The sequence below is a fragment of the Lutjanus erythropterus genome, chromosome 2 (genome assembly GCF_056507025.1).
Source record: "Lutjanus erythropterus isolate fLutEry1 chromosome 2, fLutEry1.hap2, whole genome shotgun sequence".
Lineage (NCBI taxonomy): Eukaryota > Metazoa > Chordata > Actinopteri > Lutjaniformes > Lutjanidae > Lutjanus > Lutjanus erythropterus.
Genome location: NC_139318.1, coordinates 27,496,799 through 27,520,454, shown reverse-complemented (window position 1 = coordinate 27,520,454; position 23,656 = coordinate 27,496,799). Strand labels below are relative to the sequence as shown.

At 37.3% G+C, this 23,656-nt stretch overlaps 1 protein-coding gene across 1 annotated transcript in view; it reads right to left on the bottom strand.

The window, feature by feature from the left end:
* Nucleotides 1-19,802, bottom strand: part of LOC146331806 (guanine nucleotide-binding protein G(i) subunit alpha-2) — a 58,730-nt gene extending 38,928 nt beyond the window's left edge. The window contains exon 1 of the mRNA XM_084735717.1: nt 19,285-19,802. Within this exon, the coding sequence (XP_084591843.1) occupies nt 19,285-19,402 (118 nt within the window). The 5' untranslated portion in view covers nt 19,403-19,802. The remainder of the gene's footprint in view (nt 1-19,284) is intronic.
* Nucleotides 19,803-23,656: the final 3,854 nt, after the last annotated feature.

Genomic DNA, 23,656 nt, shown 5'->3' with positions numbered 1-23,656 from the left:
AAATCTTGAAGTGCAAAAAATGGCTATATGGTAAGGGCTTTACGATAATTAGTTAAAGGCCATGTCACTTTGAAAGGTGCAAAACAAGGATACCATGTATCCCTTGTGTTTGTAATCAATAAACTCACCTTTGCATACATGCATACATATGCACTTCTGTGTAAAAACTGCATAATTTCTCATGAAATCCCCCTGTGGCCATGAGGTGCTTGCTGTGTGTTACAACAGCTGGTGTTATGAGAGAGAACTGGGATACTGTGCCACTTCCAGCTGGAAAACATGTGTAAATGTTGGTATATGGAGGTCGGACCTAGCAGTGCTGGTGGTGAAACAAGGGGTGTGCATGCGCTGGATTAGTTGCCATGGTTACGGCACCACGTTGCTTCACCAAAACTAAATTGCGAACATCAACACATTTACACGTTTGTGTGGGCCAATAGTAGGAAGACCATAACAGTTTTAAAGCAGACTCATTCAGTAAATGTGCTCTGTGTTTAACCTGAGTCAGTCTGTTGTGTTTTTGATGGCGGCTGAAATAAACAGTGACGGGATGAAGATTGAGACTGAGAAGAGCAGATTCATCTTATTGTTTGTTTTTGTCATTTTTATTTGAAATAGTAATTTATAAGATGTTACATGTCAAACAAGATAACAGAAAGAACCGCAGTGGAATTTTCATATCATCTGTGTTGATGCCTTGGAACTGAGTTATGATGGCTCTTTATTGACGACTTTCATACTCACAAATACATCTAGTAAGTTCTTCATGCTGTAAATGAATATACTCACAGAGCTGATGGGTATGAATCAGTGAAATGCAATGTGACTTTCCAATAAAAGCAGGGAAAAATGGTATATGCAGAACAATATGCAGGCAACACAAGATGATGTCACTATGGGTGAGACTGACATGATTATCTCCACTAATCTCTGTAGTCGTTAATCGAGTGACATTTTTTCTGATTAATGGATTAATCACCTAGTACGTAAACGTCAATGTTTTAGTGAAATGCTATTGGGTTTTTTGTAAGATTACATTTGACAAGTTTGGCTTTATTAGAAAGTGACAGTAAAAGATATCGGTCTGTGTTATAGGCCTCTCAACTATGCGTCATAAAGTGCCTCAAGTGATTCACTTTAACCTGCAATAAAGATGATCTTCATTACTAAATGAATCACTTTCTCATTTTATTATATTAATTGGTTTGAGTAATATTTAAAAAAAAAAATTCTGGAGTATGAAGCTACAGCCAGAAATTGTATTTACTCCTCTTCACTGTAAATGAAAAGGAATGAAAGTCAATTCTAGTTTAATAATCAACCAGTTAATTGAGTATGAGAATAATCAGTAGTTGGAGTTCAATTCTTTTTTACCACTAAGTTGCAAGATTTACTTGCTCATCATGGCATTTTATTTATTTATTCATTTATTTATTTATTTATTTAAGTGGGCAAGCCTTATTGTTGATTCCTGTTCTTCATTGTTCTTCACAATTCAATTAAAAATGAATTACTAAAATAGTCAACAGCTGATAACCAAGGATTAATCATCTAATCACCTCAGCTGGGCAGTGAAGGATTGAAGAGAACATGGGTATCATTCACATATCTGTGCCGTAAATATGAAGCTACAGCCAGACACTTTATTCACTCCTCTTAGTTAAATACTTTAAATGTAGAGGAAACAAAAGCTAGGTGGTGATATCACACATACAGAGTGCTATAGCTTCAAACAACTGGTTGTGTGTTGGAGAATCTGGGGTTGTTGACTCCATCTGTTTTATTGTAATATGATCTGATTTCATGATGATCAATGAATAAGTTTCAGATATTAAACAGTGATTTGTTACTGATCAAGATACCTTAGATTATTGATTTTTTTTCTCACCATAGGTCTGGTTTGAAATTTTAAAACAAACAAAAGCATATCACAACAGACTCTTATACTTTTCCCCTGGGCTCCAGCTGTAACGCCTCCAGACATATACATATACATGCAGAAATAATTAAGTATCAAGCTGACTCTCTCTCTCTCTCTCTCTCTCTCTCTCTCTACATATATATATATATATATATATATATGTATATATATATATATATATATATATATATATATATATATATATATATATATATATATATATACATATATATATATACATATATATATATACATATATATATATATATATACATATATATATATATATATATACGTACATCTATTTTTAAACTTCCATCTCAAGATAAATGCAGTTCATAATCTAGAGTATGAGGATTTGTTAATGACATTCAAATCTTTTGATTCCTGCACTAGTTATGAGTTACTGCCAAATTAATGGCACATTAATTCAGTCTAGATCCAACCAAATTAGGTCTCCCGCAAGAACTTTTAAACAAACTAGAGCAATTAAAAAAAATGTGCACGACCATTTTATTTTTATACTATCTGGAGAGAGAGACAGAGAGATAGGACAGTTCTAATATAGTTTTAACATCCCACTGTAAGAATGCGTTTCAAACCCACACAGACAGACTGGCATCCTGGCCATCTTGCTCTCAGCTACAAATGCTGGCAGTATTGATGTTTTTAAACATATGATAAAACAATACCAAGATGCAGAATCTGTACGTTTTATCATTAGCAATATATTTTGATAAGATTGAAATTGGCCATTACCAGCAGGCAGACATGCTGAAGTAACTCTTTCTGCCACCATTCTCTGCTAAACAGAAATTACATTAAAGCAAACATGAAAGCTGGTGCATTTAAAAGTTTCTCATTTACTTCACACTGTTTTACACCCTTTTCCAGTGTGTGTTATAATTTAACATTATGCTTATTGGCTGAGGAATGGGATCACGCTGTCTTTGGGAAACAGCATCATCATGACAATTAATTTGGTTAATTTCCTCATTTATCTGGTCACAGGAAGATTTCCAGACATGTCTTAATGGCGTCAGCCTCATTAATGCCAAAAGCAACAAGCAGCATCTTCACATTTTCCGGTTTTAGCACATAAATCAGAGCTTTTCTGCTGAAAATATTTGTATGCTGCCACCGAACACGACACTGATGAAAGGAGTGAGTGTGAACCAAACCAGTAAAGGAATAACCATTCACCAGCATTTGACACTAAATTATCATTTGTGTCTCTTAGAAATGCAATCCCTGTACTAAGTATTGAACATTAAAATACACTTTCACAAAATTAATTGTTATTTAAAATAAAGAAATCTAATTCAGGCTTTAAAGGAGACTAGTCAGCTTTAAATTATGAGGACACTCACTCAGGTGTTGTATGACTTTTGGTGATGGAATTAATAATTGAGAAAAAAGTTAAAACAATGTCTAAAATATCTGAAAAGAACAAATCTGAGATTGACTCAAAATAAACTAATGATACCATGTGGTGGCAAGAAATATTCAGATCAGAATTAGTTGGTGTTCACTGATTTTTATACTCATGAACTTAAAAGAAAAAGAAACATATTCATCAACTAATCAGTATTAGAGCTGTAGGATTATTGTTCTCTCAGCGGTATGATTCAGCTTTTAATGACATGAAAAACTGTTTTTTATGAGACTGTCTGCTGTTGTTTTATTTATTTTTCACAGCTGGCAATTCAGAAAGAATAAGGCTTCTACTGAAACCTTAATTTTAAGATGTTTTGACCAAAGTCGACCTTTGCTTGACAAAACATCAGCATCCTTCTATAGCAGTGACTATCGACTTGTTTTACATTCAAATGTGATCCTAAAAATGATCACTGAACACATTTTGATGCCTGCTGTCTGTGCAGAATGAAGAGGATAAAACATGTATTAAGGGTATCATTCAGTACGAAAATAACCATGGCAACCAAGCAGAGAGGTACAAAGACGAGACTGGCTCATCTCTATGAGCAGGAATCACTGAGCTGTTATGAAGTATTTTAACTTCATTCAGCAAAAACCAATATACTTACTACTACACCCATAATGACCCTTTCCCTGTCTGAGGACTTTCCAGTATAGATACACTCATAAAAAACCTTCAGGAAACCCAGTTCCCACAGGGTTTACATGGTAAAGTTAAGCTTCTACAGCTTTAATTTAGTGATGTTACCAGATGCCTTTAATCTGAAAAACATAAACACCGTGCTCCTCATGGCAATGCAATTCCTGTGTTAAGTAGGTACAAATCCCAGCCTATACTGGCTTGTGTCTCATTGCCATTGTTGAGACTTATGAGCTACTTCACCTTTTTGCTTGTATATAACTCTATCATAGACCTTTTTCATGGCAGCCATATTGATATTGATTGGTCATCGGTCAGATTTTACCCACTTAAGAGTTTTTGAGGCTTTTCCTTACACACTTTGAAGGTTTAGGATGGGTTTAAAAGTGTGAGGTCGTGTGAATTAACTAGATATTACAATGGGCTGTAACTTCATTATAACCAGCAAACCTACTTATGACTTGCAGTACAACAAATGCATGTTGTATCCTTTGGTCAGTGCTATGAAATGCAAGCAGTCAAACCACTGTATATTTTATGAATTTCTAAATGACTGTGCAGATGGGGGTTGATAGCAATGCCAGGAATCAACTAGGAGTCCAATCGATGAGTAACTTTAATATTGAAATAAGGAGCTTCAACCTGATGTGCTCTGCATCAAGGCCACTGATACTAACTGCTATTCAATTTACCGAATGTACATTTCTGCTGCTGAGCAGACATTTCAGACAGCAGAACCACTGTGCTGATGCACTCCACTGGGTGGATTTTCAAACCCTTCAGCAGCTGGTGATGGAGGTGATGTCAGCTAATTGCTCCTCCAAAAATGTTAACAGGAAAGACAGCCAGAGAGAGGACAGGCTCCTCCAGCGATGGGGCTGCCAAATTTCTGGCAGTCTGAAATCAGACAAATACCTCACCAAACAGTTCTGTGACGAAGTGTCAACGCTCAGATTGTTCCCTCGTCCTCACCGCTGAACAAAGATTGAGATGGTATGAAAATTTGGTGGTATCAAATTGTTGAAATCTGCTGAAAATGTTCAAAAAACACACTAAAATCATTTCAGCGTTATATAGGCTATTGAAAACTTTCACTGAAATGCCATCATGTCCTTTGCAATGCTTTAACTGACCCAAACATGCCCACGTTGCTGCTGCGCCACTGTCTGACAGACACTTGATAACTTATTTAACCTGAGTTTATCAAAGAAAGAAATCACAAAAATCAGGACAGTTTTAGAGATAATTCAAATTTGAAGCAGTAATACTAACCATCTGGAGTTTTACCGCAGTTTATTGTGAAACCAGTGATCGTTTCATCCCTAATGGCAGCATCACATTTCAGTAAATCTAGGTTTTAGGGTCCTGGTGCTGCTGACTCACTGGTGCACTAAAAGGAAATTTCCCCTCATTAACACAACGAGTTCCACTGGTGTGCTAATCGCTTTTGAATATGGTGCTTTCATGTGCACATACGGTGTACGACATACAGCATTTCATTTGAGTCTACTATATCAGCAGAATATGAGATTTTGACATATTCTATCATCTGGCACATTTAGAGGGTGTGACTGTCTGATGGATGACTGTAATATACCCGCCCTGTCACTTGTGTCCCTCTGGACCGAACTGGCTGGTAGGACCACATGCACAGACAACCAAAGGACAAGTGAGAGGACAGAGAGACATCATTTTTGTTCACCGCCTCAGGAGGTTTTGATTGTACTACTGCACAAAATCAGGTAATACTGAATCCATGAATATTTGTGGAGAGGTTCGTAAATCAAATCTAACCATACTGACGTTTCATGTGGCCTACAAAAGGAAAACAAATCTGGAAAAGCTCCATCATGTTCTTTACAGTCAGGACCTACAGATGGTCTTATTTATAGTGCGAATAAGCCTCTTTATAAAGTGCACTCTTAAAAAAATATCAGGGCCGCCTCCCAAACACTTGACATTTGTCTATGAGAAGAGTCTTAGCCAATCAGGGTGTCCATTCGGGTGCTGCACCTGCCTGTTAGGGCTGGGACAATCAGGGGACGGTTGTAACAAGGCCTTTTCCTCTTGTAAAACAGAAGTCATAGTCTACACTTGCAATCATTGAGTCCACAAAACAATCTGGGCCGCGTTTCCCAGTTTCAATGTACCTTAGCTATCTTTCGCCACAGTGCGCACATCAATTGATCACTTGTAAAGGCTCATAAATGAAGTTTTAACACAACAAATGTTGTCATAATCATTTTACCTCTTTCTAATATTACAGCAAAGAAAACTGTGACTACTACAGATCATCTTCTTCATCTATTTAAGAGTCCAGATGAGACCATGTGATAGTTCCAATAAATATGTAACCTATAGCATATAAAATATTAAACAGAGTCTGAGACTTCCTGAAAGGTCCAGATAAATGATATAGATAAATGAGTGAATGATTTTTTTCTCATACAAACAAAAGGTCTAATACAAATTTGTCGTCATCACACAATAGGCACCTGTAGCAGCATATCCACGTTTAATTGCTCTGTGTGCATGTGTGTGTGTTTGTGTGTGTGTGTGTGTGTGTGTGTGTGTGTGTGTGTGTGTGTGTGTGTGCATGGACACACGTACACGTGCCTATGTGCTCTATGTCTGCACTGTGCTCCTCTGCTGGCAGTGTTCAGCACTCGGGGTCAGTTCAAGCTACTATAGCATGACCAGACAGTCAGAAAAGCCACATCCTCATTTAGCTCCATTACATAAAAAAATAAATAAAATTAAACAATTTTTCAAAAACTGGATTAGTGTTATGACTAGTTTTTATATTTTTAGGCCACTATCATAGTAACAACATCCAAGTCAAATGACAACATTCTCATGATGTGTTATGCACAGAAATGTTGTTGTTATAATTAATTTTCATGAAGTTAATTTTGAACAAATGTCATTTGTGTAAGTAGCCTAGATGTGAACTATACTGCAACTGTCCATTTGAAAAGCATAATTTTGGCTTAATAAAGCTAAAATTGTGACAGGATGAACAAACCCTTCTAAAGGTAAACCTTGTATACCTCAGCTAAGGAGACTCTGGAAAACAGCCCATAAGCTTAAGGGAGACCTTAAGGTGCAGCTTATGATACACGTAGCACTAAGGAGGCTCTGGGAAACAGGGCCCAGATCAGTTTTGCCAGTTGCAGTAGGGAAACTGTGAAGGGAAACTGTGCTGTGTTGAAATAAATAAACAAAATGTTCTGACACATTCAAAATCATTGCCACCTTTGCCGTTTGTTGTTAACACGCACCTCGCTTTGTGCATGTGCTTGTAAAATTTAGATTTTAAAGGCTCATTACAACAGTTTTGTCTTTCTCTGCAATGTGGCAATGTAGCACACTGTTAGCTATGTTATAACTGTATTTATCAGCCCTGGAACTCAAACCATTTTCTGATGCCTCAAAAAAATATACACAGAAATAATTAAATTTAAATCAGAAACATGCAATGACTTGTTAACTAATGGCTTGAACTGATGATTGACGGAAACAACTTCAACACATGATTCAATCATTTATCATATAAAAAAAGACAAACACTGTTCAGCTTTTCAAATGTCATTGTAAATTGAAACTCTTGAGATTTTGGACTGTTGCCTAAGCAACAGACAAATTGAAGACATCATCTTTCACCTTAGACGCTGGGACTCTGCAATGTGCTTCTTTCATTATTTTCGAAAGTTTATAGTCTACACCATTACCAGATTAGTTACAAAAATAACAGATTAATCAATGAAAAAAGTAAACATTAGTTGTGTTGCTTTAGGCTTCATCTAAAAGACTTTTTTTTCACAGCAGCCACATTGATATGAAATAGTAGGTTAAAACAGGTGTTACCAGTGATACTAAATAAGATCCCACTCCATCTAGTGTAGCAGAGCCTTTCCAGTGAGCCAACATGCACAACAGCAGCACCCTGACCGACCTGAATTATTATCACTGACAACACCTGTGTTTACCCTGCTATTTCATGCCAAAATGGCTGATGTCTATTCTATTCATCGTGAATGCAGTCAGGTTAAAGCATTGATATAAAAGACCAGTAGGTAGGATTTAGTGGCCTCTAGCCATGACCTTGCAGATTACCAACCTTTGCCTGAACATCCCCTTCCAAGTGTGTAGGAAAACTTATGGCCCACCAGTGAGTCTGAGAATAGCTGAGAATAGATATTTAGAAATAATGTATTCTATAAATCTTACACACTGGTCCTTTAACAATCATAATTTCATGATGGTTTCCTTTTCAGCTCTCAGCCTCATTTTCTGTTGGATGTTTTTACACGTCATGTCTGTGTCATTTATAACCTCCAAACTATTTGATACTGCTGAGCTGATGAAATATCTTTTATGAGTCTAAATTATGAAAGAGAATCTTAAATTTTCCATTTAATTTGACCTAATTTTTTTTCCAGGTAATTATATAGATTTAGAAATATCTTATTCTCTGTACCGCCGTCTACATTATTTTCTCCATCTCTAATCCTTCCTATCTCCATCATTCTCAACCCTCCATCCAAGAGGTCAAGGTTACATTACCAAGTTACATGCAGCACCTCCTACGCCATCTGGCTTTGATGTCAAGTGTAACTAATGCGAGTGGATTGATGTTGACACAGGTAACATCTTGATGAATCTTGGACCTAACAAGACTTCGCCGCTTGCTGAGGCACTCCTGCACTCTTCACCCACCGCCTGAGAGAGTCTGAGTGGAATATGAAAAGACGAGGAGAGAAGGAGATAAAAGAAGCGTCCTAAATTATAAATGGGGCTGACAATAGAAGTGTGATTGGAAAATGAAAGATGGGGAAGGATCAGGTGTGTCATCTGCACCGCACACAAGATGAGGATTGGGAATAGACTTTGGAACAGACTTGCATTTTGCATATATTTGTGAGCTGTGATAAATATGGCAGTTAATTGAAAATGGCTCTAATCTAAAACTTCCATTATAACTTCAAAGACTGCAGAACGCTGATGGATCACAACTGCGAGTATTATAAAGTCAACAGATACATTTTTTTCCCCATGATAGCAACAGAAAAAGTAAAACATATTCTAAATTACGTCAAAATCACATACTGGCATGGGGGCTTTATCTTACTTCAGTCTTCCTTACACACTATTCAACTATGGAGAAGTTTAAGCAGGCACCTCTGCAGAAACTTCCAAAGCAACATTTCAACATGATTTAAAGAAAAGAGGCCTTATCATTATCTGCGTGTATAAAAATGCCCAATATATTTGAAATAAGCAAGGCACAATGCTCAAGTAGTAAAAAATTGTAATATTAAATCAGGAGGACATGACTACATTTTGTTTTATTATGCCATTGAAAACTGCACTACAATTTTCCAATCAAAATGTTGGCAGTTTCTTTGGTGCTCTGTCCCTGTCTGATAAACCAATATAATGATTTAAGCATTGTAACCTTTTCCATTACGCTCTTTACTCTGTCTTTATCACATCTTTTCTTCCAACATGTCCATTTGTATCAATATTTCTAATATCAACACTTAATGTCAAATCATCAAATGACTGATGTGAAAGGGGACATGGTAGTGACAAACCAACCAATAATTATCACCAGTCTCTGCATCTCTTCTGAGTTTACAGCTTCTTTTTACGGTCACTGTTTTGGTTTTATGTACTGCGCTGTACTGAGCACCGCTGCATGGCTGACAAGGTTCGCTATCATCTATCAAAGACAGTCAAATATAGCGAGCTTCAGTTTCATAAGGGGGATTTAAAGCTGTGTGTTAATAAGTACCAGCGTAGCTTGGAGCCTACACACATACCTGCCAAGATGTGTTGTACCTGCCATACAGCTTAACTGTAGTCTGAAGGTTTTCAGATTGTGAGATTCACCTCCTCACTGTGGTGCAGGAAAATTGAAGAGAGGAAGACAAATATGCACAAAGCGAAAGCAACAGGTCCATCCCAGTGTTCTAACTATAGATGTACCGATCCACTTTTTTTCAGTTCCAATCTGATATTTGCCAATACTGATACTACACCAATAACAGTGCTCTTTTTTTCTTGATGTTATTTATTGTATTATTATTATTATTATTATTATTATTATTATTAGTAGTAGTAGTAGTAGTAGATTACATGAGACTGAAACTATACTTCTGTCTGGAAATCTTGTGTAGTTTGTATAATATACCTTGTGTAATGACATCATTCAACCATTGGGGGCACTGTAGGATTCTGACATGTGACATACACAGCTGAGAGTTTATTCCAAAATACAAATATTACTGTTTGTAATGTGCTTCTCATGTATTTGTAAAGTTTTTGTACTGTGTTTGTTCAGAACATCATTATCATTTTAGTGTTGGTTTATTGCTACACCATGAGTAAGGTGGCTAGTAACTTTCCTCACTCTAGATGCATCATACGTCAGGTATGTCGAGCATGTGTATATGATATTAGATGCATATGCAAAGCTTAAGCAATCTGTACACTATTCACATCTCTCACTGCAAATTGCAATTGTGTAGTGTTTATAAATAGAAAAGGACACATGGTAAACGTGTGTATTGTGGAATTTTGATTGGAATGCAGATTGATGTCACAAGTCTGGTACCTGAGCTCCCATTTCATCGCTCCCCGCAGGTAACTTACATAGAGATATAAGGGGAGTGACAAACAAATTCATTAACCCCCCATCAGAGCCTACAGGTGGATGCTGGGGTTGTGTTGGGGTTAAAAGAGCAGGCAGCGACACTAGTGCAGGGCAGCAGTGCTTTGCAGGCAGAGGGAGAAATGGGAAGTTTAGCAGTTTAAATAGACCACCGGGTTGGAAGGGTGCGTTTGGTATGTACTATCAAGGGTGAGGCATGTCACGTGTGATTCGAGTCGAGTCGTCTGCCTGAACTAGCTCACAGGTGTCGTCACATAAACATGTACATTAAGATACTGACTTGCATGTAATGAATACATCTGTGCAACTTTGTGGAGTGAAAAACTGCAAATACTGTTTAGAATTAGTACACAACATGGACTTGAGAGACAGCAGTAAGATGTATGTCAGTCCTTAAACTGACATTCCACTGGCTTTTACCCAAAGCAAGGGACAGACTTCAGTGGCCCTATATGTAAAATACACATCGATCTGAATGGACTTTAAATGTACGCTAAAAACTGTGAATTGTAAAATGCATCAAGACTCTTACAGGATGTCATAAACCACCACAGTGTCTCAGGAAATACTCAGAACCCACTTCCCAGTATATTAAGCAAGAACACATGAACATTCTCCTTCATATAGACACACATTATCTAATTCACAGTCCCCAAAATCATACACACAGTCTGAAAGATGTGCGGTGCCTCTGCTCATTAGTCCCCTGTGACCCAGAGCCAAGCCGCCTTATTATGAAAAATCCTTAAATCACCTCTGATATTCTTTGACTAGAGGCCACTATTAAATTCTGCTGCTACCAAAAAATAATCTTCATCAGGGGATTTACTGGACATTGTTCATTTTTTTCACACAGAAAACCCACCAACATGTGGCATCTGTAAAGGTGCAAAATCTAAATATCCCAAGTGTGACTGCAGTGAGTGAGGATTCACTTCTTGCTAGTTCAGCACATTTATTGAAGACTTAGTGGTATTCAGCAGAGACATGACTAACAGAGCATAAGTATATTCTTTCAGTTTGTGGGTAGTTGTGAAGTTGTCATCTCTGGACGAACAGTCTCACCCTGAGCCCTTCCCTCTGTCATGAGAAATGAGTCATGTCTGTGAAGCACTATTATTATTATCATCGTCTGCCCGGAGTGGGAATTAGAGATAAGCCGCAGTGGAGGCTGATTTAAGAGGAGTTCAAAGGAATTAAGTTTCAAAAAAAGTAAGAGTATATCCTCACTTAACATTTTGGGGTGAAAATGTGACAGAGAAATTGAAAATGTCCCTCAGATGGGGCAATATATTGCCCCTTTTGAGACACTTTTACATCCAAATTCCTCTCTGATTACATTCAACAACATGACAGTAATTAGATATCGCTAATATGATGCTACATGTGGCAAAATAGCAATAATATATGATGGTAAGCCATAATAATAATCAGCCTGGTCATTGCAAATTTGTACCCAATCATATTTTTAGCTAAATTTAATCATATTGCTTCTAACAACACCCTGCTTAACTGCAACATTTCTACATCGAGCTCTCTGACGGCTTAAACTTCTCCAGTGACTGTACGCCTTTGGCTGCATTGCTTTGCATTCATAATAATGTTACCACTCCTATGAAGTCAGGGCCTGTAAATACACAAGTTAGAACAGCTTTCCACCTCCTTTGAAACTCAATGCTTTCTTATTACTGTACATGTATGTGAGCTGGCACCACGTGCTTTAATTTGGTGTTACTGATCCCAAACTCAATTCCAACTTCTTTGAAGAACTGAAAAGGCTCAAGGGTGAATTTTCTGCTGGTGATGGGTGGTCTGTATCACTTTTCAAAATCCCATTTTATTAACCCCACACAGAGTTTTCTCACTGTCAGGCCACCACAGTTCAGATGAGAGAAGCTTATGAAGCTTTAGCAAGCAGCGAGTGCATCATGGGTTGTCTTTGCCCTCAGTTTACCCTCGCAGGGTAATTCAAGTTATATGAAGGCTGAAAGGACAGCAAGGCTGGAACAAATAATTAGCACATTTTTCTGGCTAAAAACAATATTTAAAGGTCAAATATGTAAGATTTACTTGCCGAATATAACAGAAATTGGTTATTCACAAATCATATTCAAAGAATTGGTGTGATTAATTTTAAAAAGGTAATCAACGCTAATAAATCGAAGCCATGGGATTTAAATTTTGTGTTACTGTTACATTTGTCTGACCTAGTTTAACAGGTGTTACATCCAGGAATGTGCACAGATGCTCAAGCACCTGCCCTTTTGGTTTCTTGTACTATTTCACTGTTTAGTCTCCTGTGTTGATCAGAGTTCTGAGTAAAGGTTTGGGTGGGTCACAGAAGTTTTTCAAATTTCAAACAGGGTCCTGGCATTCTCAAATTTGGCAAAATTTGTGGAAATTCTGGGAATTTTGGGATTGGCTAAGTTAGGTGGATCTCAGAGATACTGCAAGGGGGGGCTGCCAATCCGTTGTTTGATAATTGTTTTGTAATTGAAATCAAAATTGTTCTTACTTATTTTTATTTTTTCCAAAAATTAATTTCTGTGTAGACCTATGAATCCTCATGCAGTCATGTGAGCTCACTAACCAACTAAATCACTGTACGGTGCCTGTCCATATCTGAAGCATATTGGACAATTAGCCATATTATTATCAAATGTACAGAAACTCTTTTGAGACACAATGGATCTTTTTGTAACTTCACAAGCAAGAGACTCTGACATATCCTTTACCTCAGAAACCACTGGCAAAAGTGCAGGGGGTGAAGCCAACACAGCTAACATTAGCCATGCTGCTGACTTAGCAAGCACAAAGAAGACCTCAAAAATGTAATGCTTTATTAGGCTTTTTTTTGTCAAAGAACCTGTGCGTGACCAAAACCACAACCCCTGAACAGGCCATTTCCAAGGTTAAAAAACATTACTAACAAACAAGGCAAAGGGTATGCACATCCAAAAAACTTCTTGGCGCTGGATCAAAAAATCAAGAATCAGACAAAAGATTTACTGAAAACTATCAGTGCAGTGTGCAGATGTTGCCTCATCATACATCATAACATAAAATTATTAACCACTGGGAAATACTTATGGTTCATCAATATTTAAGTGTGTATGTGTATACATGCGTGATGTCAAGGACTGATGACCCTCACTTCCTGAAATGTTGCATCATGGATTTGTACAGCATGAGTTTTTGTTCCTGGTTCCAGCTCTGATAAAGACGTGCCATCTACTCCGTTAGTTACACAGAGCTCTGGAGTATGGCGCAACATGGTGCAATCAGTGTTTTCTTACAACACTAAGAGTAAAGAGAGGGGAGTTTCCTATGGACCTGTCACGTTTCTTCTAAGCCCTGTGCTAAAAATGTGGCTTAAACTTCAACTCAGCCAGTTAGAGGTTGTGTGGAAGCTCTTATGTCTGGAAACTGCTTAAAAAATGTTCATCAGCTTTGTGCTCCTCCATGAAATTTGTTTCCGATTGTTCATCCCCGGTCCTTAAAGACACCTAATAAGTAATGTGGATGATTTTGTTTTTTGTGTCCTGATCAACATCACCGGCAATGACAGAGCTTACTCGTTCTGCAGGAAAAAAAGAGGAACAGGCTTTATAGTTTGCCTGAGAACTCATGATGTAAAGAAAATGACACTGAATCCGTAAACCCATTAAAAATTTTGATGGAGCCTTTTCATGCTTCAGTGGCTCCCATCAAATGACTCATCTTCTCTTTGCCAGGACAAGTCAGTATCTTCTCATACACAAATGAGACAAATACAACCATTCTGTCTCCTCTGCATCATCTGCTAAGCTCAAAGTCAAAGAAAAAGTCAATGAGCAGCGACCTCCTGCATGTTCTCATTACTTTCAGTAAATGGCCATTTAGAACTAGCCTGAGGATTGTGTCATATTATCTTCTTTTAGTGATTTTGTTATCCTCTTTCCTAAAGTCCTAAGGCACTGAAACAATATCATGATGGGGGGAAATACTGGCATGAAAAACTATATCATGATTATGTGGTGTTGGTAATATCCTACTGAACTGCTGTGTCCAAAAAAAGTCTGCCTTTAAAAAAGAAATATCTCCAGCTTTCTCCAAAGGTAGCAAAATTCACCTACCCACACCTTTATAGCTCACTAATTAATAGTGAACAAATCCCAAATGAAAAACTGACAAATTGTGGTTTTACATGGGGTACATACAGGACTATTTCTTGGCCTGGAGCAGTGACTTCCTTAAGCTGCTGCTGGTTGCCTGGCAACTTCATAGTGACAATAAGACTCCAGGAAGCAACTAAAAACCAGTCCCGGACATAACCGCCCATACTGAGTCAAAATCTGTGCCTGAAGTCCTCTGGACACCTTGTAAATTATTTATTATTATTTATTTTTGTCTACAAAAGCATCTAGCCGTGTGTGTCCTTAGCTGTTTGACAGACACCAATGTGACTTTTTAATCTTTGTTAATCTTCCTTGTTTTCTTTTATTTGTCAGACCGGTCTGCCCAGATGCTTGACGTTCACCTAAAAGAAAGTCTAGCAGCCTCCCTGTGCCAGACAGATTTAATCATACCAATGACCTAATTCAACATGTCAGATCACATGAATAATTGAAACCTGTTAGATTTGGTATTGAAGTGAACCATGAACATGAAAACAAGTCTAGAGAGAAACGTGTCCACAGATACTCTACTGTATTTTGTGGTGAGACTGGGGGAGGGTGTTTAAAGTCAATTGACCTAAACTGCATGTCTTTGTCCTTCATTCCTGATGATACCTCTCAGAAATACATACAGGCACATACCTGAGAAAGACATCAGAGTCACATGTAGCCTCAGGTGTTTGGTTTAAGATCGTAATAGGCTGCACCCAACCATATCTTGGCATCGATTTTGTTTATCAGTTGTTATCTCTCTTGTTAACGGACTATACTGGGTGATATGGTTCTACTTACAGGTGAGAAACAATAACATACACTTTGATCCAGCCCAAATCCATACAGTACGTTAAAGTTGTAGAAACAAATAAGCTTGTTACGCTAAAAGGTATTAAAACTCATCTCATCTTACCTAAGAAGCTACCAAAGCTACAAGTTTTAAAAGGAGACTTGCCACCCTACCAGTTTTCCTGGGAGATTACCATTTTTCATTGTCATCTCCCTTTCTCCTCCTGGGATTACAATTGACCCTTCGCTAAGCCCTGCCTCTAGACAACAACTGTCCATTTATAGAATTAGCAAGTGTAACCAAGGCGCCGCAGGCCTGACAAGCTTTGTATTTCTCTACATGTTGAAGCGACGCGCATTAGGACCTCAGAATACCAATGCTTGGTGTTTCATGAGTCTGGACAGTAGAATCGTTTTTGTAGTCTCTCAAACTCGTCAAACACAACAGCACATGTGGGGAATGGATTGAACTTTGTCTTTATCTACTCTGACATATTACATTAGATTCCTGGCTGCAGTAACTTCACCTCCAGCCAAACTGATTAGATATCACCGCATTTGTTTTGTGGGGGGTTTGAAGAGGAGGATGTAGGCTGGTACAGAATCAAAGTGGGCCGACGATGTTATCTCTCTCCCTGGCTCGCCGTCTCAGGTCTAAGGTGAGTTAGCTTAGCTCTTTTCTCAGCTCAAGTTTTCCCCAAGTTTTAAAGGAAACAGGCATGCATTTAGTAAAATCTTCTGCATACATTTTCTTTTAGGGGCAAAAATATTAATGAAAGAAAACAGGAATATCAATTTATTCCAGATATTTTTGCAAGTTCACTTTAGAGGGACGAGTTGTTCTGTATTCTTTCCTGAGAATTAAACGTAAACTTAAAATTATTTAATATAAAAATGCTGTTGCAGTATATTTATTATTTTGTTATTTTCATTATTTAAAAGTCACCAGGATGCAGCAAACAAAGACTCTCAATTTTTTTTTTTTAATATCAAAATCCTCCGTATTTTTGAGGTCTCAAGATTGGCAAGTATGTTTAATGTGTTAGATCCACCAAACAAGCCTACTTAATACCTTTAAATTTTTGGTAGCAAGTAGCTTTGTTAGCTTCTTATGGGTAACCTCTATAACTTAGCTACTTAGGGCTTAGCTATTAAAGTTTTCAATCTTCAAAAACTTCCTAAACTTTGATAGCTACCCTGTAAGTAAGTTCAAATAAAATACACATATGCTTAATATGCATCTATTTAGAAACTTATTTATTCTATTGGACTACAAAATGCTACACGGTCTTAGTGATGGTTAGTGCAAAGTCATGGCCGGCACCTTTTCCCTGCAGACATTTTGACTTTGATAGTGTGACAGTGAGGTCACCATCTATTTTATTAATGAGTGTTTTTCATACTGTGACATGTCAAAATGACCTCCACGAAAAAGGTCCATTTCAGTTGCTGTTACCTCCAAACCTCACGCCTCTGTTTCCGTTTTTCTTTTGTCTATATTTTCCAAATGATGCTGTTATGTTTGCTCTGTTCACTCACAGTGATTGTCAGTCGTCTGTCACCTTATAGTCTCTCTGTAGGAACAACTACACTGTGTTGAGATCGCACACAGTGTTTCAAAGATACACAGAAGAAAGAAGAGCAGATCGAGGATGCCAAATCAAACGGAGTGAAACGAATCGTTATCTGATTTTCAGCAGAGTGAAAATAGGGCGAGATCAGCCATCAAGATACAGGTTCAACCAACAGAAAATATTTGTATTGAGAGGATGTCTGGCATGACAACTACAGTTAGGCCTACCCAACAAGCTTTTGTCTTCAGACAGTAAACACTGCCTGAAGCTCTTGTAAAGATCTTCTCTCAACAGATTAGTTGAAGGCTGCAACTAAGGACGAAACACTGTATTATTAATACATTTTCTCTAAGGGTGATAATTGATGAGTGAGTCTGAGTACAGCCAAAACACTTCTGTATCTTCACATCCGCAGGTTATCAAAACTCAATAACGAGCTGCCATCCTGTAGAACCTCTGCACTTAACTGGTTCTTGTCCCCTCAGCTTGTCACAGCAAGATGACACCTGTCCTAGTCCACCCACAGCCGCCCACCCCACCCCACCCGTCTCACTCCCCCATCACAAACACACACACAGCAAACATCCTCCTCCAGTTTTAGATGGCATTCTGAGTCACATGTCAGATGAGTTTCGTGCAAATTTAAACAATAACGAGAAAAACAAATCAAGAGCAAAGCAGACAGAGCTGATTCAGATAAGAGGGGAAGTGAGAATGTTGTTGTGAGTGGGAGGGTGTGTGTGTGTACTTGTTTGTGTGCGTGTGTGTGTGTGTGTGTGTGCACATTCAAGAGAAGAAGGAAGGGACAGTCTGTTTTTCCAGCTTTAGAATCTATTCAATAAAAACTGTTTTTCCCCCCACTGTTCTCAGCAGACAAACAGAAATTGTTTTGCTGTATTTCTTAGTAAAGTCGGACTGATGTGTATTGAAGGGTGGTGTTGAAGTGTAACCCTGTTAATGTTTAGTCTGTTTAGTCCACAGGTTGGATATATTGAATTAAGCTTTCTGGGCAGAACGCCAGCTTGAAGCTCTGAGAAGCTGTGCAGCATGTTGACATGATGATATCTGACTTATCTCTAAGTATATGGACACAAGTGTTGGCTGATTAATGACACAGTTACAGGCTGCGTTTCAGTGTGACTACTGGAAATGGCCTCCCTTCTATGCTACAGCTAAGATTATTTGCACAGGGGCCCTGCCTTGGCTAATTGCAGGAATTGTAGATGGCTTGAAGGGCTTATGGGATCGTTTATGATATGATTTGATGTCGGTTTGAGCCTAAACTTTAGTTCTACTTGCACCTATATTGCAAATTTTTAACATTTATTCATATTTTCACAACCATATTGTGTTGTGCAGCTTGGTTATTGATCAGATCACGTTTTAATACTTATGTTCTGTGCATTGACTGAATTTTCCTTTAAATTAAGGGTCTGACTAGACTTGCAAATTTTGTGAATTTTCCTTTAAACACAATAATTGATTAATTGATAAATCGCTAATAATTAATAAGATACAAAATGCCTGCTCTTCAAATATTTTTCCCTCATTTTATTTTTTCTAATTTTTCTCATTTTAAGTGTAAATTTCCTACACTAATGATTAATTATCGATAATACATTTTTAATCATTTAAATTCCTACCATAAATTAATCGATTAATGATTAACCATTATAAACCCTAGTCCTGACCAATACTGGATTTTTGGGGAAGATACCAATACCAGTATTAGGAAGTGAAACTATTCTAAATAGTTATATATATACAAATGTAGAAATATATATGCATATATTAAACCTGAACTACAAAAAAGCAACAAATAAATATAAAATACGGTCTATATGCATCATAATCTGCATTTCGTCCTGTTAATAAAGAAAAAGTTTTCATAGGTACTTATAGGGAAACATATGCCGATACTTATATGAATTGATATAGCAGTGATGGGTCAATGGCAGGCCGATAATTTTGGTTAACTGATATATCAGTCGGCTTTTACTTTAAAACTGAGGAGATGTTTCTTTTCTGACGCATCAAACCTTCCCTTTAGTTTCTTCATACAGCGTGAGGAGCATCCAGGAGCTGTAACTTACCTAACAGCAGCAGTTTCACTTCTCTGGCCGCCTTCTCTCCGTCCTCCCGGAGGTTTTTGTCGATCATCTTTGATCTCTCCGCGGCAGCCTTGTCCTCGGCGCTCACCGTACAACCCATGGCTCCAAACGCAGGGGCGCACCGACCACTTGCGCAAAGAAAAAGGGGCTTCAGTGCTGATGGTCTCAGCGCGCCAGCCGTTTCCAAGAATAAGACGGAGCAGCTCCTGCGTCCAGCACTGCCTTCTGGAGAGCAAAAACAGCCGAGTCCAGAGTTTGTACCCACGCGTAAAAAGTCAACGTTCCTGCTCTCCTGATCAGCGAGGAGCTCAAATATGAAGCAGATGCAGGCGAATCATTTGGTTTATTAACCTCAGGCTGTTACCGCTGGTCCATGTCCTCCGTCCTTCATCCATCCACAGGCGGAGAGATGCCTGTGCTCGCTGCAGACTTGTCTTGTCGGCCTAGTGAGCAGCGCGTCTCTTGGCTGCTGCAGTCCTCGTCGGTGCCCAATTACTCCTTAGATAAAATTCCGACGACAAATGAAAGTTGCATCGACGTCACTTGGACAACTTGTCGCGATAGTCCAATTAAAGCAGGTGAGCTCTCCACTGTAAGCCTGCGTGGAACCAATTAGAGTGGAAGGCGGTGAGGCGTGATTTGAGGAGTGCGGTGTGCAGACTGCAGTGGGCGCTGTGCCAGCAGCATCATTCCTCTGCATTTGTCATGAGGGATGGTGATGACGGACTCTCAGGCGACAAACGCGCCCTTATACAGCAGTTTGAACGGATTTCAGCGTCTCACTGAACTACGAGGAGCAGGTTTGTGTTTGCCTGGAGGCAGGAGAGGATGTTAAAATGGTTAATAGATCTTTGTTTCACATGTTTATCAAATACCTTGGAACGGAGTCAGGCTGACAGAAGAGTTGGGTGACAGCGTCCCCCAATGGACAGAAATGCGTATTTTCTCTAACAGTTCCTGAGCTACATGTTCTGTAGAGTCATATCCGTTTAGACCTGCTTCAAACAAGAACTGCAGCTCAAAGTGCTTTACAAATTTTAAAAAATAAACAACACTTAAAATAGTTAAATACACACACATATATGTACAATATTTAAATAGTTAAAATAAAGGTGAAAACAATGAAATAAAAAGTATCAACAGCAACTGTTGGATTCAGTCATTCAACTATGGAAAAGCATGTTAATTTAGTTAATTTCTTAATATTGAGCTATACTGGTTCACTACTCTTAAAAGTGAAAGCCTATTACTTATGTCCATTTCTGACAGACAGCATAAAAAAAAAAGGGATTGTGGGAATGTGTTAAATGCAAAATGTTTTATTGCTAATCCACGACAAGAGTGAGAAGCTCATGCTAATAGGAAAGGTGTAAAATGATTTCTTCCATTCATATTTCAGAATTAATTTCCTTTCCTTTTGTTTGGAATAACACTACTTAACAATAATGCAAGCTCATTTTCATATATGCTTTATAACCTGAAACACATTCGTACAACACTGTCCTTTTGATAGCAGCATTTGAGCTCCCAAACCTGAGTATGAGGTCAGAGGAAAATGACTGCTGTGCAGATATGGTGAATTTAATTGTTACTCATTCACTGTTGGTGTGATGTTCCTCCTCAGTGACACTACAAGCACATTCTGTTATATTTGGTCGTATATGGCAGATTATGGTAAATTATAATGCCTGAGGTGTCAGACACACATGTGTCTTGACTGCTGTTTTGACCACAAGCAAACCTGATCGAGTTGGGGTTGATGCATTACAGTAAAAACTTGCAGCTTGTTGACATAACAAGGTCAGCAGTGAAGGATCAGGATGACCTGAAGTTCAGGTTTAGTGTTTTTTTGTAAACACTGCTTAGCCTTGACAGATGCGATAAGAACACAAACCAGGAATAGATAACCCTTGCTTTTAAACTCATATACAAAAATAACTGTGTGTGTTCGTGGAAGATGATGTTTAAATGTGCATTAAATGCTTGCAATTCATTAAAAGGCAACAAACAAATATGCCAAATAATAGAAGTTAGGCTGGTTTGTTCCTTTGCAATTAAACATAATAAGCAGAACTATGTACTGCTTCAGAAAGACTTAGTGTCAGTTCAGGGGTAATAATGACCACAGAGACAATGTAAAAACATCTACAATTATTTTATTGCCAAACTAAAACTGTCCCTGCTATTTACACTTTACAAGCTACTGTAAATATGCATCACAAATATAAAAGGTTTACATTTATATACATTATTTATATAAGGCCACATCTTATTCACCAAAATCCATATACCTCATTATTATTTTATAGTCGTGTCATTTCCATATAGATTTATGTCTTGAACAACAGCTATATAATAAAATATCACATAGATTTGTTTAGGTACATGAACAATGCATAATTATACTGCGTCTGGTATTAAATCTGTGGTACCTGTCTAAAATCTAAAGGCATTTCAAAGCAGTAGGTAGTCAGTTGTTATTTTGGCATCATCCCTTGAAGTGAAGAAAAACTCTGTTCACTAAACATGACAAAACTAAACCTTCATTTATACCAAAACCACCACTGCAAATACATGTGGAAAAGCAAGGGACAGAGGTGAATACATGCACTAAATATTTCTTCTGCTGTTGTTCATAATTTATCAGTAAAAATCAAAAATCAAAACTGCTAAACAAACACAAAAATAGAGTAATATATAAATAAAAAGAGAAAAGCAATGATTCACGCAGGACTTTTCTGCAGCCTGAGAGTTGCGTTACAATATAAAACCATCTTTGGGTAAGAGCAGCAAGTACTTCTGTATTTTGTGCTGTTTTTAAACTTTTTAATCTGTGATAGATATTTCTATATAATAAAATGTTCATTTTATCTATAGCAGGTGAACTTAAATGTGGGTTTTCAGTGCTACTGAGATGCAAAATTCACCTGAAGAAATTCTGAAAGTATCCATCTAAATGAATGTATCGTCATATTATTGGTAACAAAGCCTGTCTATAATGCATTATAAACCTTCTTATGATGCCTTACACTGTGCTTTAAGCAATGTATAATTATAGTTATAAGTACTCAAATATAAATAATGCTTTACAACTATAATGATACACATTATAAAGCTTTAAAGCATAATGTATTATCATTCTCATAGTTGTAATACATTAGAATGCATTATAATAACTGTTTTAATGCCTTATAATGTGATTATAATGCATTATAAAATTATTATAATGTATTACAACTTTGTTTTTTGGGGGAAAATTACATTTGAGAAATGCAAGTCTCCATCATTCATGTATAGCCATAGTTATAAGAACGTAGGTGGTCATAATGCTTTATAAAAATAAATGTAGTACATTATAAAACATTTAATATTTATAAGATCAAGTATCATAATACTTTGTAATTGCTGGTCACCCACTGACTCACTGAAAGGATCCTAGTGTGTTGTAATTCTCATAGTTGTTACACAGTATAACCATTATAATGCATTATAGTCACTGTTATAGTGCCTTATGATTTGATTATAATGCATTATAAATGATTATGTTTTTTATGTTTTTTTGGGGAAACATATTAGAGAAATGTAAATCCTTCAGTTGTTCAGCATTCTGTTGTTCATAATTCTGACCCATTAAACAACAGTGATTCTAATGCATTATAAAATGGTTATAATGTATTACAAATATGAGAATCATAATACACTATGATCCTTGCCAAAAAGTTACTGAGTGAGCAGGAATTATGAAGTATTATGGTACATGACATTATACGTTATTATAAAGTGCCCTATAATTTGTTAGGATTTTTTTATGTGAATAATTATCAATATTTAATAAGAGCTTATACATTGCTATACGCACAATGCAAAGCATTATAAGTATGTTTATAATGCATTATAGACATGGGCATCATAAAAAATTGTTACCACATTATTTCATTTATTCATCTTTTAAGAAGGGCTTCATAACACTAATATAACACTATAATTACTATAGCACAGAATGGAACTTCAATACACTTCACAATAAGATGCCAAATGTACAGTATTACAATAACATCTATGTATGACAGTGTCAGCAGGAAAATCTCTGTTACTGTGCAATTCACTACAGGACAGACTGGACATAACTGCATGCAAAACATTAAACCTCAAATCTAAGAAGTCAACAAGAGTGAAAGCAGATCAAAATACTACAAACCAGACGTTACGACAGAATCAATAAAGCATAATACGTCTTCAAATTAAAATAATTACTCACTTAAAAGAGGAAAGTCGACTGCTGGTTGTAAGACTGCGGGTTTCATTTATGAGAAATAAAGTTTTAGTGGGCTTTAAAAGTTCTGGTAGGCTGATT